Consider the following 16,931-nt stretch of genomic DNA (forward strand, 5'->3'; position numbering starts at 1 on the left):
AGCTGGAGTGGGCAAATTATTTACTTGGAGGTCTTTCTTTCTTTTACCTTTTTTATCAGGTATGTCAGATTTCATGTTGTTTTTGTTTTATCTTATGTCAAATATGTTACGTGTAAATGCATATTTTATGTTTAATGTAAAAATAAATGCCAACCCCTTTTTCTACTATTCCCCTGTGGGAGAGGAGCTGGAGTGGGCAAATTATTTACTTGGAGGTCTTTCTTTCTTTTACCTTTTTTATCAGACACAACGCAGAATCACACCGGTTACACAGGAAGGGGAGAGGGGTCCTTGTTGTTGTGTGACTGTGCGGGGCTGAAGTGAGGGGCTGTACGAGAGCACTCTCCCGGAGTTAGCGGCCCGTTTGCCTGTGTTACCGAATAAACGGACAACTGAGATCCAAACGTCTGGTTCTTGCGAACGTTACAATACTGAACAACAAAGCATAATGTGTGCATTTGTTAGCTCACCATATTCATAAACGTCTTAATAATAAATTCCATATTCTATCACCACATTATTTGTGATCAATGGGTTTGCAGGGTTAGGGGTGTTGGGGGTGTTGGGGGTAGGGTCTTAGGCTTTGGCCCCCACCCCTGCCACCAGCATATTTTTAAGCAATTATTTCTAACTTTTATTTGAATATTCAGTTTCCTACCATCTGCGCTTAAAGGGTAACCCGCCCTCCCCTTCGCACACATGACTATATGCCTCGGTGCTCTTATAATTACGTAACTCCTCGCCATCAACGTCTTTGGAAAATACAAGTTAATTAATAATGTTGATGTAGCTAACATCGGGCCACAGTTTCATGCCATCTACCCAGTCCGTGAGAAGTGACGGGTGAGGCGCTGTTACTGAATTGTTCTCGTCGCCTTTTAAAACATGTCTACTGTGTATCCACCTGCCGGAGGTTTGGGAGTTTCCGAGGTTTACGTGAACGCAATCCGTAGTGTTTGGATGCTCCCGAGTGTCCTCAAACGCATCTTTGGCTGTTTCCTTCTTTCGTCTTTGCTGAGCTTCGTGGAGTGGAGCTTGTTGGTGTGAAGAAACTGTAAGTTTGCTTCGTTTCCTCCTCTAACAGTTTGTGTTTAGCAACTTTACTGTTTGTTCAGCTCGTGTTGGAGTTCTTCACACAACAAACTGTGTGTTTGTATTAAAGTCAGTGCGTAATGTTTTCTAACGAGGCCGAGTGTGTCCGCCTCTGTCTGTGTGTGATCAGACTCCGGGAGTCAGGCTACGTCCACACGTACCCGGGTATTTTTGCAAACGCAGATTTCTCTGTGCGTTTGCACCTTTCGTCCACACGTAAACGCCGTTTTCGGTCACTGAAAACGGAGATTTTTAAAAACTCCGTTTGTTTTTGTTTTTTTGGAAAGAGGTGGAAGCTCTTAATAACTGTAAACCATCTCTACCATCAACTGCTGAAGGTGTTTCTGGGGCAGATAACATTGCAGCATTATGGAGACAGCATTACAGTGCGTTGTTTAACTGTATAAAAAGTGAACCATGTGAGGACAATCTTGACATGAGTAATGACACAATAAGTGTAAGGACACATGAAGAATATGAAGCCATTCAAATCAAATCAAATCACTTTTATTGTCACATCACATGTGCAGGCACACTGGCACAGCACATGCCAGTGAAATTCTTGTGTGCGAGCCCCACAAGCAACAGAGATGTGCAAACACAACAACACAAACGAGCAAAATACAAGAATGGCCAACCTGAAACTAATAAATATATGTACAATATATAATAGTGTATGCATTCCTGGATGTGTATACTAAATATTTTCCTGTGTGTGTGTGTGTGTGTGTGTGTGTGTGTGTGTGTATACACATTTTTACAAATTAAATAGTAAAAAAATAAAATAAAATAATAATAATAATAATAAAATATATAAAATATACAGAGTTGAATATGTGCAAAACAAGTGGCATTTATATACAGTGTGGAGTGCATAGTGTTGCAGTTCCAGTAGTGAAGCTGAGGTGTCTATGACGTGTTCAGCAGTCTGATGGCCTGATGGAAGAAGCTGTCTCTCAGTCTGCTGGTACGGGACCGGATGCTGCAGAACCTCCTTCCTGATGGAAGCAGTCTGAACAGTTTATGGCTGGGGTGACTGGAGTCCTTGATGATCCTCCCCGCTTTCCTCAGGCAGCGCTTCCTGTAGATGTCTTGGAGGGAGGGAAGCTCACCTCCAATTATCCGTTCAGAGCACCGCACTACTCGCTGGAGAGCTTTGCAGTTGTAGGCGGTGCTGTTGCCATACCAGGTGGTGATGCATCCAGTGAGGATGCTCTCAATGGCACAGCGATAGAAGGTCCTGAGGATGCGGGGGCTCATGCCGAATCTTTTCAGTCTCCTGAGAAAGAAGAGGTGCTGCTGCGCCTTCTTCACTGTTTTGTTTGTGTGTACTGACCACGTAAGATCCTCAGCCAGATGTACTCCAAGGAACCGGAAGCTGCTCACTCTCTCCACAGCAGCGCCGTTGATGGTGATGGGGGTGTGTACTTCTCTGCACCTCCGGAAGTCCACTATCAACTCCTTTGTCTTTGCGACGTTGAGGGTGAGATGGTTGTCTTGACACCAGTGGGTCAGGGCGCTGACCTCCTCCCTGTAAGCCGTCTCATCACCGTTGGTGATAAGACCCACCACTGTAGTGTCGTCCGCAAACTTCACAATGATGTTGGAGCTGTTAGTGGCTGTGCAGTCGTAGGTGTAGAGTGAGTACAGGAGAGGGCTCAGTACACACCCCTGTGGAGCACCAGTGTTCAGTGTGATGGGGGATGAGGTGATGCTGCCCAGTCTGACCACTTGGCGTCTGTCAGACAGGAAGTTAAGGATCCAGCTGCAGAGGGAGCTGCTCAGTCCTAGATCCTGCAGTTTCCTGTCCAGCTTCGAGGGAACGATGGTATTGAATGCTGAGCTGTAATCTACAAACAGCATCCTCACATACGTGTCTCTCTTCTCCAGGTGTGACAGGGCAGTGTGTAGTGTCAGGGCTATGGCATCATCAGTGGACCTGTTGTGGCGGTATGCAAACTGTAGAGGGTCCAGTGAGTCGGGTAGTGCAGAGCAGATGAAGTCCCTGACCAGCTTCTCGAAGCATTTGCTCACGATGGGGGTCAGGGCTACAGGTCGCCAGTCGTTCAATGAGGAGATGGTGGAGGATTTGGGTACAGGGACGACGGTGGCCATTTTGAAGCAGGCTGGGACTACAGACAGAGAGAGGGAAAGGTTGAAGATGTGTGTGAACACTCCAGCCAGCTGAGCCGCGCATGACCTGAGGACGCGGCCGGGAATCCCGTCCGGACCAGTAGCTTTGCGCGCGTTCACCTTCCTGAAGCACTTCCGCACATCCTCCTCAGACACAGTGTGCGCACTGACGTCATCCGCGGTGCGCACACTGTCCGGTCTCATGGTGTTCGCTGTGTCGAATCTAGCGTAGAATACGTTTAGATCCTCACACAGAGAGGCCGTGGTCTGCGGTGTGCTGGTTTTCCCTCTAAAGTCTGTGATCGTGTTTAGACCCTGCCACATACTCCGAGGGTTGTCAAACTGTTGCTCCACCCTGTCCCTGTACTCACGTTTGGCTGCTTTGATCGTCTTCCGGAGTTGGTAATGTGCGTGTTTGTAGTCCGATGTGTTCGCGGAGGCAAAGGCGGTGTTCCGTGCCGCGCGAACATCTCCGTTAATCCAGGGTTTTTGATTTGGGAAGGATTTGACTGTTCTGGATGGGACGACATCTTCCACGCATTTCCTGATAAATCCACAGACTGAGTCTGTGTACTCATCAATGTCTCTGGCGGCCACGTGAAACATTTCCCAGTCCGCGTGATCAAAACAGTCCCGCAGCGCAGACTCCGATTGGTCCGTCCAACAGTGCACCGCCCTCCGGGTTGGAGCTTCCTGTTTCAGCTTCTGCCTGTAGGCGGGCAGGAGCAGGATGGAGCAGTGATCTGATTGGCCGAATGGGGCGCGGGGGAGGGCTTTGTACGCATCCCGGAAAGAGGTGTAACAGTGGTCGAGTTGCCGGTTTCCACGTGTGTTGAAAAGGATGTGTTGATGGAGTTTGGGTGAGACTTTCTTCAGGTTTCCCTTATTAAAGTCTCCGGCTGTGATAAACGCTGCCTCTGGGTGTGCGGTTTCCTCGCTGCTGATCGCGCTGTACAGTTCCCTGAGTGCACGGTCAGTGTCGGCTTGTGGGGGAATGTAAACAGCCGTTCATAGGTTGTCTGATAATAAATCCTCTGGTTTGGATCACATCACTGCAGAACATTTAAAACATGTAGCACTCTGCTTCACTGGGTTTATGATTCATGCCATATTACCAGACTCAGTGCTGTGTATTTTACTGGTACCAGTTATGAAGGACAAAGCTGCAAAATGGGGAAGCAGTATTTCTGCCCCTTTGGTGTTAGACGGGGTGGGATTTTGTCTCCAATTTTATTTAATTTGTATGTTGATGATTTGTCCATACAGCTGAGAGCCTGTAACACTGGGTGTATATTAGGTAAAGCACTGATAAATCATCTCATGTATGCAGATGACCTGGTTGTTTTTAGTCCAAGCAGTGCTGGGTTATAGGATCTTCTTAATGTCTGTACTGAATATGGTGTACAATATGACATTGAGTACAATGCTGCTAAAAGTGCTGTTCTGATATGTAGAACCAAGCAGCTAAATTTCCCTTTGTTTAAACTGGCACAAAAAACTCTTGAAGTTCATAAAAAGGTGAAATACCTCGGTCACTTTATTACTGAGCAGATGAATTATGACATATACAGACAACGGTGTAAGCTCTATGTGCAGGCAAATACTATTGCACGCAAATTCAGCTGTTGTTCACTTCCAGTTAAAGTGGCTTTGTTTAAAGCGTATTGCACACCGCTATATACTGCCCCCTTGTGGTCATCCTACAAACAATGTAGCATGCAGAAGCTGCATGTTGCATATAATGATGCGATGAGAATCCTTTGTAGGATACCTAGAAGTGGTAGTGCCAGCCAGATGTTTGTAGCTGTGGGTGTCTGGACTTTTAAAGCACTTTTAAGAAAGTTAATGTTCAATTTTAGAGAACGACTGGATGGTTCGAGTAACAGTATAATTTTAGCACTCACAGATCCAACAGTGAGTGCTTCCCGTTAGTTTCTTGTCTTGTTTTTATGGACATGAAGTCTGCCAATAAAGATTGAATTGAAGTTATTGTTTCGGTGAAATGAATTTCTACAATACTGTTAATTCTACTCTCTGCAGTGTTTAAATGCTTACATATACACACAGTTACTGTCCCTCCACACATACGACCCCAGCTTGGTTTACTTTTTCCCACCGAGGCTTCTAGACTTCTGATTGGCCAACATTTCTGCACGGTTAGGAATCTAGCGCCACCTGCTGCTTTGGCATGTTCATAGCAGCGTTTTCCTTCATTTCTGCCTTTATGTGTGGACGGGATTATTTTTTAAAACGGAAACGGAAAATCTCCGTTTTCAAAAACACCCGTGTAGCCTCAGACTGAACACCCTTAATGTGGTCTGAGCTCGGCCGTTTATATTGACAGGGGCAGCGGGAGAGCGGAGTTTGTAAATGAACATTTAGTACAGATGTGTGTTAGACGTTAATGTTATATAAAAACACTGACAGCTCAATATCTGCCTCAGTCACTCTCCCTGATCCAGCTGAGTCAGCAGTGGGAAAAATCTGCTTTTCACAGGAACTTGGTCACAGCAATAAGAGAATACGTAGTTTATTCCAAGAAGATATCGTCTCTCTCCCATATGTAAAATCTTATTGGAACTGAAATGTTCCAGATATCACCTGGAAGACAGTCTGGATGGTCCCCCATAAATATTTGATTGTAAACAAGGTGAAAGGAGTCTCATTTAAAATTCTACATAAATGTGACCCAGCCAGTCACTACATGGTCACATTTATAAGGGACATAAATACTAATTGTACTTTCTGTGGGGATCATCCAGAAACTGTGACACATCTTTCTTGTTCTTTTACAGAGATTCTGGAAGAATTTAGCAGCTTTGTTATTGTCCATATTTTAAGGGAGTTTTCTTTACGATGGAAAATGTTTTATTCTGTTTCTTTAAGTTCCCCAAGAAGTATGAGAAATGTTTTTTATGATAAATTTCTTAATACTTTTAGCTAAAGTTTTTATCCATAAATGTAAGTTTACTAACAAAACACCACATTTCTGTCATTATTTAAGGATGTGCAAATGCACATACAATCAATATCAGACTGCACCAACAAAAAACAATATTTATGTGTATTTTTGCATGTATTCATATAATTGTTACCTTTTTCTTTTACCCCTGGCTTTGTGTGTTCATGTTCTGTCCTTTTGTATACTTCATCTGTTCGTATGTTGTATACTCATTTTTGTTAAATAAAGTTCTTTAAAAAAAGTGTGTTAGACACAGATTCAACATGTCGGTCTTGAAAATACTGCGTCACAAACTCTAGAAGTGTTACAAAACACACAAGTTATTGTAGTTCACTAGAACTGAACTCAACTAAAACTAGATGTGGAAAAGTTAAAACAGAAATAAAAACTAAACACAAATTAAAATGAAATTATTGATAATGATCAGTGAAATTGGAAAATTAAGTTTGGCAAAATGAAAAAACATTACCAGATAATTAGACATCAGGTAGGTCAACAGGTGAAGTCAGATGTTCAGACAAGTCATGATTCTTTATTCGTATACAAGTACAACACGCAGTGAAATGTAACCTGACTGCTCGTCCACTTGTGCAAAAGGGGGAGAAGAACATTATATATTATACAACCCTCGAGGTTAAAAATCGAGGCCCTCGTGCTTCTTATATTAAATCCTCCATTAGGAACCTTGGTGTTACCTTTGACCCAGCTCTGACACACGTTAAATCTTTGGTTCGCTCTTGTTTTTACCATTGAAGAAATATCACTGAGTCCCATTGTGTCACGCTCTGAACTGGAAATGATTCTTCATGCTTTTGTTTCATCTCGCTTAGACTATTGTAATTCCTTCTTTACTTGCTGAAGTAACGCCTCCCTGGAACGACTGCAGGGTGTTCAGAATGCTGCTGCCAGGCTTCTGATAAAGCATCACAAACACTCCCATGCCACGCCCCTGCTGATTCAGCTGCACTGGCTCCCTGTCAAGTTCAGGGTCCAATTTAAGATCATAATCATGACTTATAGGTTCCTGCACGGTGTAGCTCCAACTTACTTAAGTGATCTTCTTCTTCCTTATCACCGCAGCAGGTCCCTGGCTTGTGGAGAGCCCACATGTCCGCGGCACAGACGGTCAGCAGAGTCTGAGCCCAGCATGGCTCTCAGTTAAAAACCTTCTCCAGGAACTAAAGGCAGTACAGTACACAGCTGTTTCACATCTTAAGCTTCACACTCCCAGAGTCCTCGAAGACACAAAAGACTCTTCTGTGGAGTTCCTGTTTCCCCCAACATCCTTACTACACCCCCACCATTTGTCTAATGCTGGGCTCACACTGTGCGATTTTTGGCCCATTTTGAGCCGATGAGTCGTGCGACCGATTTGGTGATCGGCCCGATTTTGGCCTTCATCGTGCGTCGTGTAGTATACGTGGGGTAACGAGACGCGATTAGCACCTCACGACCAGCTCGCGATCATCAATCGCTCGGTCATAAAAAATTAAACCTGTTTGAAATCCTCGCGACCGTCGTGAGGGTGTCACCGCAGTTTGTCACACTGCACACGCACAAACACAAATGTAGGTGAAAAAGACGGAGCAGCACAGCTGTGCAGCGTGTGATCTGGACACAAGCGATGGAGGCACAACTTGTAGAACTGTGTCTGTGTGAGTGAAAGACAGAGAGGGGGAGCGACAGATTTTCTGTTATAACCTTCATGTTATGGAGGCACAGTGTGAGCACTCAGGTCGATCAGAGCATCGGGTGGTATAGTGTGACCCTGCATCGTGACCTATGACCTTCTAACCCCTGCGAGTCAATCGTGCAGTTTGAGCAGGAGCTGAATAACGTGACTGAAAAAATCGCACAGTGTGAGCCCGGCAGTAACATCTGAGTGTGAGACATGTTAAAACCCAGTGGCACCAAGGCATCATACAATAAGATAATGTGATTAATACATCAGTAAAAGAATTTCTCATACACACTATGCTGAATATTGTTAGACTGATAACTGTTTTCAGCAGTGAAGCAACTTTAGTAACAACTCTGGTTGGCACTCACATTTATCCTGACCACAGAGATATTAGTGTGAAGCTTTTGCAAATGTTGTTCACACATGTTGGACTGACTGAAGCTTCCAGTCACAGTGCATCAGTGTGTGTCAGTGAATGCATCGTGTGTGCTTCAGGCTCCATCTAGTGGCCTGATAGCAGAGCAGCTGATGGCAGCTTCCTCTGCCTCACACTGCTGTCTGACTGCATCCAGCTGACACTGAGATGAAGCAGGAAAGAAGCAGCTGATGTTTGGACAGCACACATGATGGACATCAGTTGATGTGCACATGAATGATTTGTGTTTCCTCTGCAGGTAGAAAGTGTGTGTGAGCTGAGCAGCATGGATCAGTGTGAGGACAGAGAGGAGGGAGTCCCTCCCTCTAAAAGCACTCTGTGTGGGGAACATGAGAGCCAGACCAAAGCTCAGAGGTGAGATGACCATCTCTAACTGTCCATGACTCTTCTCCATGTCACAGCTCAGCACTCACATCACTGCTGCATCATTATTCACAGGAACCAGCCTGGACCTCCACCCAGCTCTGTGTCCTGTAAGAGTGACTGGTCTAAAGATTTCTCCATTGAATTTGAATCCCAGCCTGAGTCAGCTGCAGAGAGGTGAGCTGTTACCGTGTAAAAAACAGTTTACCTCTGGGTGGCGCTCTGTTCTTCCTTTTGCTCATGCTCAGCCTGCAAACAAGTTTATTTTTGGAACAACGAAGGGATTCTGAGTCTTCATCAGCTTCTGTGGCTGCAAATGAAAAACACGTTTTCCTTCTCTAACAGTTTCTACAAGAGACCTGCTGAACCTCTACACAGCTGTTTTTCTGACTTCACCTCCAGTCGTAACACCAGCTTTAGAAGAAATGTCAAACCTGCAGAGAGGTGAGCTGTTAGCAACATGAACTCTTTGATTAAACTGCTTGATGTTGTTGGACATAAACTGCAAACACGTCGTTCCCTCAGTCCATTTAAACTGTCTCTTTAAAACAACTGAAAATCAACTTCATCAAACAGGAAGTGATGCTCGTGCTCATGGTTTCTGCATCAGTCATGCTGTGGAGGAAGTTAGCGGTAAACTCAGTTAAGCATAGAAATCACTTATACTCAAAACTCAACCATCAGTAATTACTTCTTAGATTATAGATTATATTATATATATTTTATTATAGATTATAGATCAGTTTGAGTTTCATAGAAAACAACAGTAAGCTGCTGTCTGTCTTTAGTGCCAAGAAGACCGTTTTCTACCAGGAAATAAAATCACAAGACAGTTTCTAAAGAAATTAAATACCAGCTGTTTATCAAACCGGTTCACAATCAGGGGATTTGTCTTTAAACACAAAGGAATCAAACTTTGTCATAAGAACCGAACATCTTGTCTAAAGACCAAAGAGGAGAAACCATCCCCAACAATCTTCTCCCCATTTGTCCACCATTAAAATCCACTCCAGTCAATAAAAATGAAATAATCGTTCATGCTGCCTGTTGGACGTGCGTTCTACTTAACGAGCTGTTCAGTAGGATTAGTTACCTTTGATGCTTGAACCAATCCAGTTATCAGCACCAGAAATTCATTAGCAGTTCCCAATAATTTGTTTTTCAATTCATTGCTTGCCCTGAAATAATAAAGTATAAGATTTAATTGAAGACACATTTATTTACACACAACACAACATCTTTTGCTTTAGGCTTTGACACAAGCAGTACACTGCATGTACTGGACTTCCTTTAGTTAAGTCCAGAGACGTTTCTAAGTTCCATTGACTGAATGCTTGATTTATGCTATTTTGCTCTTTGAGGAAGGAACTCTGAGAAATATGTATGCAACGTGGTCGGTCAAAAACCTCTGACTCTTACATGATGAATCCAAAACAACAAAACAAGACTCGCTGAGAGGCAGAATCCTGGTTACATTTGTGATGACACCACCTCATCTTAAAAGCTGCTCTGGTTGTAAATGATCCTTTTATTAGGTTACACAGACAGAAAGGGTGTAACACAGACAGTGGAGCAAGTACACGAGTTATTTCTTTCCAAACTAATGTACAGACCCCTGAAAAATATATTTATCATTTATTTTTTATTAAAACATTTACAGTTAAATAATATAAACAAAATTTATTTCCATTGAAAACATTTTATTGAATGACAGGTTGAGTTTAGATTCTAATCAAAAGATTAAAATATGCTCACAACAAAAATCAACTGACTTTCTACTGTAAGATAAAATGTACAATATTAGAGAGACAACAACAATCAGGTGATCTACTATGAGCAGCACCTGGTGACAGTGGGAAGGAAAAACTACATTTTAACAGGAGGATAGTTCTAACAGAGCCAGGATCAGGGAGGAGAGTAGAGAAAAGCTTCAGTGGAAAATGACTAACAGATGTATTTTTCTCTCTGTCAGAGCCGAAGAGAGTTCCTTGTGGTCTTCCTCTCCTCTTAGAAGGAAGGACTTTTCTGAAACAGAGTATGGATCCATGGGAAGTGATCTGTTCCTGGGAAGTGCTCGGCCTCTTCGAAGTGCTCGGCCTCTTCGAAGTGCTCGGTCCGTGGACTCTGTACCGTCCTTTGCTACAGAAACGTGAGTTATAACTAAGTTGTGAATGTGACATTCATGTGTTAAGTGTTAACTGCTCCCAAGTATAAAATGTACAAAATAGATAAATTATGCATATAATTAAAGAAGTTATAGTATATTATAAATATACAGTGGGGCAAAAAAGTATTTAGTCAGCCACCGATTGTGCAAGTTCCCCCACTTAAAATGATGACAGAGGTCAGTAATTTGCACCAGAGGTACACTTCAACTGTGAGAGACAGAATGTGAAAAAAAATCCATGAATCCACACAGTAGGATTTGTAAAGAATTTATTGGTAAATCAGGGTGGAAAATAAGTATTTGGTCACCTCAAACAAGGAAAATCTCTGGCTCTCACAGACCTGTAACGTCTTCTGTAAGAAGCTTTTCTGTCCCCCACTCGTTACCTGTATGAATGGCACCTGTTTGAACTCATCATCTGTATAAAAGACACCTGTCCACAGCCTCAAACAGTCAGACTCCAAACTCCGCCATGGCCAAGACCAAAGAGCTTTCGAAGGACACCAGGAAAAGTATTGTAGACCTGCACCAGACTGGGAAGAGTGAATCTACAATAGGCAAGCAGCTTGGTGTGAAAAAATCAACTGTGGGAGCAATCATCAGAAAATGGAAGACATACAAGACCACTGATAATCTCCCTCGATCTGGGGCTCCACGCAAGATCTCATCCCGTGGGGTCAAAATGATCATGAGAACGGTGAGCAAAGATCCCAGAACCACACGGGGGGACCTGGTGAATGACCTGCAGAGAGCTGGGACCAAAGTAACAAAGGTCACCATCAGTAACACACTACAACGGCAGGGAATCAAATCCCGCAGTGCCAGACGTGTTCCGCTGCTGAAGCCAGTGCATGTCCAGGCCCGTCTGAAGTTTGCCAGAGAGCACATGGATGATACAGCAGAGGATTGGGAGAATGTCATGTGGTCAGATGAAACCAAAGTAGAACTTTTTGGTATAAACTCAACTCGTCGTGTTTGGAGGAAGAAGAATACTGAGTTGCATCCCAAGAACACCATACCTACTGTGAAGCATGGGGGTGGAAACATCATGCTATGGGGCTGTTTTTCTGCCAAGGGGACAGGACGACTGATCCGTGTTAAGGACAGAATGAATGGGGCCATGTATCGTGAGATTTTGAGCCAAAACCTCCTTCCATCAGTGAGAACTTTGAAGATGAAACGAGGCTGGGTCTTCCAACATGACAATGATCCAAAACACACCGCCCGGGCAACAAAGGAGTGGCTCCGTAAGAAGCATTTGAAAGTCCTGGAGTGGCCTAGCCAGTCTCCAGACCTCAACCCCATAGAAAATCTGTGGCGGGAGTTGAAAGTCCGTGTTGCTCGGCGACAGCCCCAAAACATCACTGCTCTCGAGAAGATCTGCATGGAGGAATGGGCCAAAATACCAGCTACTGTGTGTGCAAACCTGGTAAAGACCTATAGTAAACGTTTGACCTCTGTTATTGCCAACAAAGGTTATGTTACAAAGTATTGAGTTGTATTTTTGTTATTGACCAAATACTTATTTTCCACCCTGATTTACCAATAAATTCTTTACAAATCCTACCATGTGGATTCATGGATTTTTTTTTCACATTCTGTCTCTCACAGTTGAAGTGTACCTCTGGTGCAAATTACTGACCTCTGTCATCATTTTAGGTGGAGGAACTTGCACAATCGGTGGCTGACTAAATACTTTTTTGCCCCACTGTACATACCTGTCCGCTGGTTAATTACATAATCAGGTGGACTTCACAGCATACTCCTAACCTATTATATGATTGTGTTGTAGCACACCATTGTTGTTCTTGTGACATTACCAATACGTTTGATGTGTCACATGACCCTCTTCCTATTGCAAAAACAAAAGTTGTATTCAAGATGGCCGACTTCTAAATGGCCACCATGGTCATCGCCCATCTTGAGGAGTTTGCCCCCTCACATATACTAATGTGCCACAAACAGGACTTTAATATCACCAACCATTCCCATTTTATTACAGTGTATCCATAGAAATGGCCCACCCTGTACATTGTTATATTTAGTGGGGTTTTTTTTATTTATATATAAAAAAACATCAAGAAGTCACAAGAAAACGGAGAACACACAATGGCACATGTTTATTCATCAAAAGTATTTATTATTAAATCAACATAACACAATTTTTTCACCCCTAGAAAAAAACACGAAAAAACATTTTCATATCAGCCCGATATCAGACAGAAGCTGTCAACTCAGCTCTGGAGAGTGGGCAATCATAATGTTTGCTCTCAGTTTTGAGCCCTATTAAAGATTAATATCAGTCTGTACATGCTGCAGATAGTTTTTCTACAAATTCTTTATTTCTCTCTCGCTTTTGCAACTTTGTACTTTTGTGTTACTCGCAGCAACAACTCCACCTCATTGTTAGTCCATTTAAAAAAACTCGCTGCTTTTCCTCAACATTTTGCAGCGACGTTGCCGGTAAGTAAATAAGCGACAGACAGAAATGAGGCAGGTCGAATCGTGTTATGTTTCACACATGCGCAGTCCCGGAACATAAGCGTTTCAGTTGTTTCAGTGTGGACGAACAACTGCTTGGAAACGCGTCCGGAGCGTTTTTAGACAAAAACGCCGTTTTCAAATCTATCCAGATTAGTGTAGACACATCCTTTGTCTTTAAGACATTCCTGCAGTTTAACTAATTGGTGTGTGTTACCTGGTTTCATGGACAGATAGAGCTGGGTGTCATCTGCATAGCAGTGAAAATGTATGCTTGTTAGCTCCACCTTGATTTCCAGCACTCTGTCCTGGGCCTCCTAATTGTTGACGTGGATGGTTCTGCCTCAGGCACCTTTTTCCTCAGCTTTCTGAGGGTTTATGTTCCATTTTGCCTTCAGTGTGGTCTACTGAGAGGTTTTGCCATCATGCTTTTTCTTTAGACTTACCAGTTTTGGGTCACTCATTGACAGTCTTGGTCCAGAAATGTTGTTCCTAATTTGTAATGTAAACTTTAGTCTCTGCTTTACTTTTGGTGTTTCTTTAAAACAATAACTTTCCACTGAAGTTGAGATTTTAGCTCATTTGCTTTGCGTACAACTTTTAAGCAGAACACTTTTTATATGGTCAGTATTTGAAAGAATAAATGCAGTGTTCTGACGCAGACTAAGCAGGAAATGACTTTGTTACTGAGATGTCGTATTCCAGAATCAGGTTCTAAAATTTGCAAATGGATCTGAGACCTTTCCTTTCTTTATCATGAGCCAGAAAATATGTTTTTAGTAGGTCTACAGTTTGCTTTAACACATTCTAAGCCAGCATGTGAAGATACAAAGACTAAGTGCTGAGTATACCTCCTGAAACTAGCCAAAGGAAAAAAGATGTTTAGGGAGGGTGGGCTTAAAGGGAAGAAGCTAAAGTTTGTTCAGTCAGGGGTCATTCCTCCTGATCTATTTTTTCTTTATTTTTTTAACAACCTTTTCTCCACCACTATTTCCAATTGAATATTAAAAAGTATATATTATGTTCCAAAGTTCACTACGATGGCAATTTACCAGCTCCTCATTGGTTTCCATTTAGCTATAGTCTTATAATTATGTTTTTACTAGTGGGTTTTTCTCCAGACTTAAATCTATTTTTTTAGTTAACCATGAATTGTATTCTCCACTAACACTTTTTATAATGTTACTTTTACAGACGGAATCTCTGTAACCTGTCAGAGGAACGCTATGAAGCTCTGTCCTCAGCTCTCAGCTCCCAGTCCTCCTGTCTGAGAGAGCTGGACCTGAGTAACTCTGACCTGCAGGATTCAGGAACAAATTTTCTTCCTGATGGACTGAAGAGTCCACACTGTAAACTGAATATTCTCAGGTCAGACCAAACTATATTTACATAAGTATGTATGCATGTGTATCAACTGACAGAATGAAGAAAAAAAACAGGATTAAATATTACTAAATGTAATAATGCCTCATTATACTTAAACAAATGTGTTGTTTTATTGTTTATCTGTTATTTTTCAGACTGAGTCACTGTAACCTCTCAGAGAAAGGCTATGAAGCTCTGTCCTCAGCTCTCAGCTCCCAGTCCTCTAGTCTGAGACAGCTGGACCTGAGTAACTGTGACCTGCAGGACTCAGGAGTGAAGCTTCTGTCTGCTGGACTAAAGAGTCCCAACTGTACACTGGAAACTCTAAGGTCAGATTTAAAACCTTTCTGCTGATGATCATTTAAAAACGTTATATTGTTGAAATATGTCTGTGAAGGTTCTCAGTCATCCAGGTCATCGTAGTCAAAGGAGCTTGCAAAGAAAAGCGTCTGGACTTCTTTAAGTTGCTTGAAGACGTTTCACCTCTCATCCGAGAAGCTTCTTCAGTTCTAAGGTCAAATGGTGGAGAGTCCCAGATATAAACCTAGTGGGAGTTTCCCCCCACAGAGGGACAAAAGGACCCCCTGATGATCCTCTAATCGCCTGAGCCAAGGTGTGAAACTGGGTGTGGGTCACAATCAGCCAGAGTTTCGGGTGTGTTCATTGTGAAACCTGGCCCCACCTTATCATGCGAATTCCTGAGGTCAGATGGCCCAGGATGTGAGTGGGCGTTAAGGCGTCTGGGAAGGATCTCAAAACTGGATTATAGATGGCAGAGAGTTGGTGTCGTAAGCCCCGCCTCTGTTCAAAGATGGTCGCTCACAGTGGACATAGATGCTTCTTTCACTCCTCTTTCAAACCATCTGTCCTCTCTGTCCAAAATGTGAACATTGGCATCCTCAAAGAGTGACCTTTGACCTTTAGATGCAGATGGACTGCTGAGTCTTGTCCTGTGGAGGTGGCTCTTCTGTGTTGTGCCATGCGCTTGTGAAGTGGCTGTTTGGTCTCTCCAATGTAGAGGTCTGAGCATTCCTCGCTGCACTGTACAGCATACACCACATTGTTAAGTCTGTGTTTAGGAGTTTTGTCTTTGTGATGAACCAGTTTTTGTCTGAGTGTGTTGCTGGGTCTGAAGAAGCTTCTCGGATGAGAGGTGAAACGTCTTCAAGTAACTTAAAGAAGTCCAGACGCTTTTCTTTGCAAGCTCCTTTGACTACAATGACCTGGATGACTGAGAACCTGCACAGACATCTCAGAACTGGATTTTAGATGTTAGGAAGTCCATAGATGCAGGGTATGGCATCCCCTGGGTAAAGGCGGTGATATGTGAGGCGGTCAATGATTTTGTCCTTTTCAAAGTCTTGAAGGCAAGCTATAACTTTCTTTTTGTAGCTGCTTGTGGGGTCTCGCGTTAAGGCTTCGTAGGTATTGTTGTCACTGAGGAGAGTAGTGATCTTTGTATGGTAATCTGTAGTGTTTAGGACCACGGTGCATCTTCCCTTATCAGCTGGTAAAACAGTGATGTTGTGGTCTTTGCTCAGGGAAGCGACGGCCTTCTTTTCTTGTATTGTGAGGTTGGATGGAGGGACTTTGGCACTGGAGAGCGTGGCTGAGACTTTCATCCTGATTTGCTCTGCTTCTGTCTGTGATAATTTATTAATCCGTATGGCAGATTCTGTGGCTGTGATGAGGTCCACTATGGGCAACTGTTGAGGAGAAATGGCAAAATTGAGTCCTTTGGCTAATACTCTCTTTTCAGGTTCAGTGAGAATCCTGTCTGAAAAGTTCTTAACCCATTTCTCCTGACTGACTTCAGGTGTATTTCCTTCTCTGGGTTGTGTAGGTTCAGGATGAGGAGTGTGTGTTTTTGAAAGCAAGGTGTGGAATTTCCTGCGTTGTCTTTCTTTTCCTTTAGAGTGTTGGGCCCGCTGAGCCTTGTCCACAAACTTGTAAACCTCTTCTAAGATTGGAGAGGGTAGAAGGATTTCCAGTTCCTGCAGGGTCTGGCTGATCTTGATCTGGAGGGCATCTATGGTGAAATGGACCTGTCTTATCCTTTCACTTAGAAGCTGATTTTGTGCTCGCCCTAAAATTAACTCTGCTCTGTATCCCCTGACTGTGGATCCAAGGCCCATACTCCTTTGAACAACTCTGCTTTGTCTGCATCTTAAGTTGAAAAGGAGATGGTCCCTATAATCCACTAGTTATTGCATAAAGATCTAACTTTTATAGAATTACCAACTGACCTTTC

At 43.1% G+C, this 16,931-nt stretch overlaps 1 protein-coding gene across 2 annotated transcripts in view; it reads left to right on the forward strand.

The window, feature by feature from the left end:
- The first annotated feature begins 999 nt into the window (after positions 1 to 999).
- The window catches only part of LOC146577954 (uncharacterized), a 54,126-nt gene continuing 38,194 nt past the window's right edge, over positions 1,000 to 16,931 (forward strand). For both annotated transcript variants that reach the window (XM_085268463.1, XM_085268462.1), the window contains exons 1-7: positions 1,000 to 1,054; positions 8,543 to 8,658; positions 8,743 to 8,844; positions 9,013 to 9,111; positions 10,640 to 10,816; positions 14,510 to 14,683; positions 14,836 to 15,009. In XM_085268463.1, coding sequence (XP_085124589.1) covers positions 8,570 to 8,658; positions 8,743 to 8,844; positions 9,013 to 9,111; positions 10,640 to 10,816; positions 14,510 to 14,683; positions 14,836 to 15,009 — 815 coding nt within the window. In that variant the 5' untranslated portion in view covers positions 1,000 to 1,054; positions 8,543 to 8,569. The remainder of the gene's footprint in view (positions 1,055 to 8,542; positions 8,659 to 8,742; positions 8,845 to 9,012; positions 9,112 to 10,639; positions 10,817 to 14,509; positions 14,684 to 14,835; positions 15,010 to 16,931) is intronic.

This window comes from Mchenga conophoros, linkage group LG3 (assembly GCF_057382185.1).
Source record: "Mchenga conophoros isolate Kocher_MC1m ecotype Shallow Benthic linkage group LG3, M_conophoros_male_GT1.1, whole genome shotgun sequence".
Taxonomy (NCBI): domain Eukaryota; kingdom Metazoa; phylum Chordata; class Actinopteri; order Cichliformes; family Cichlidae; genus Mchenga; species Mchenga conophoros.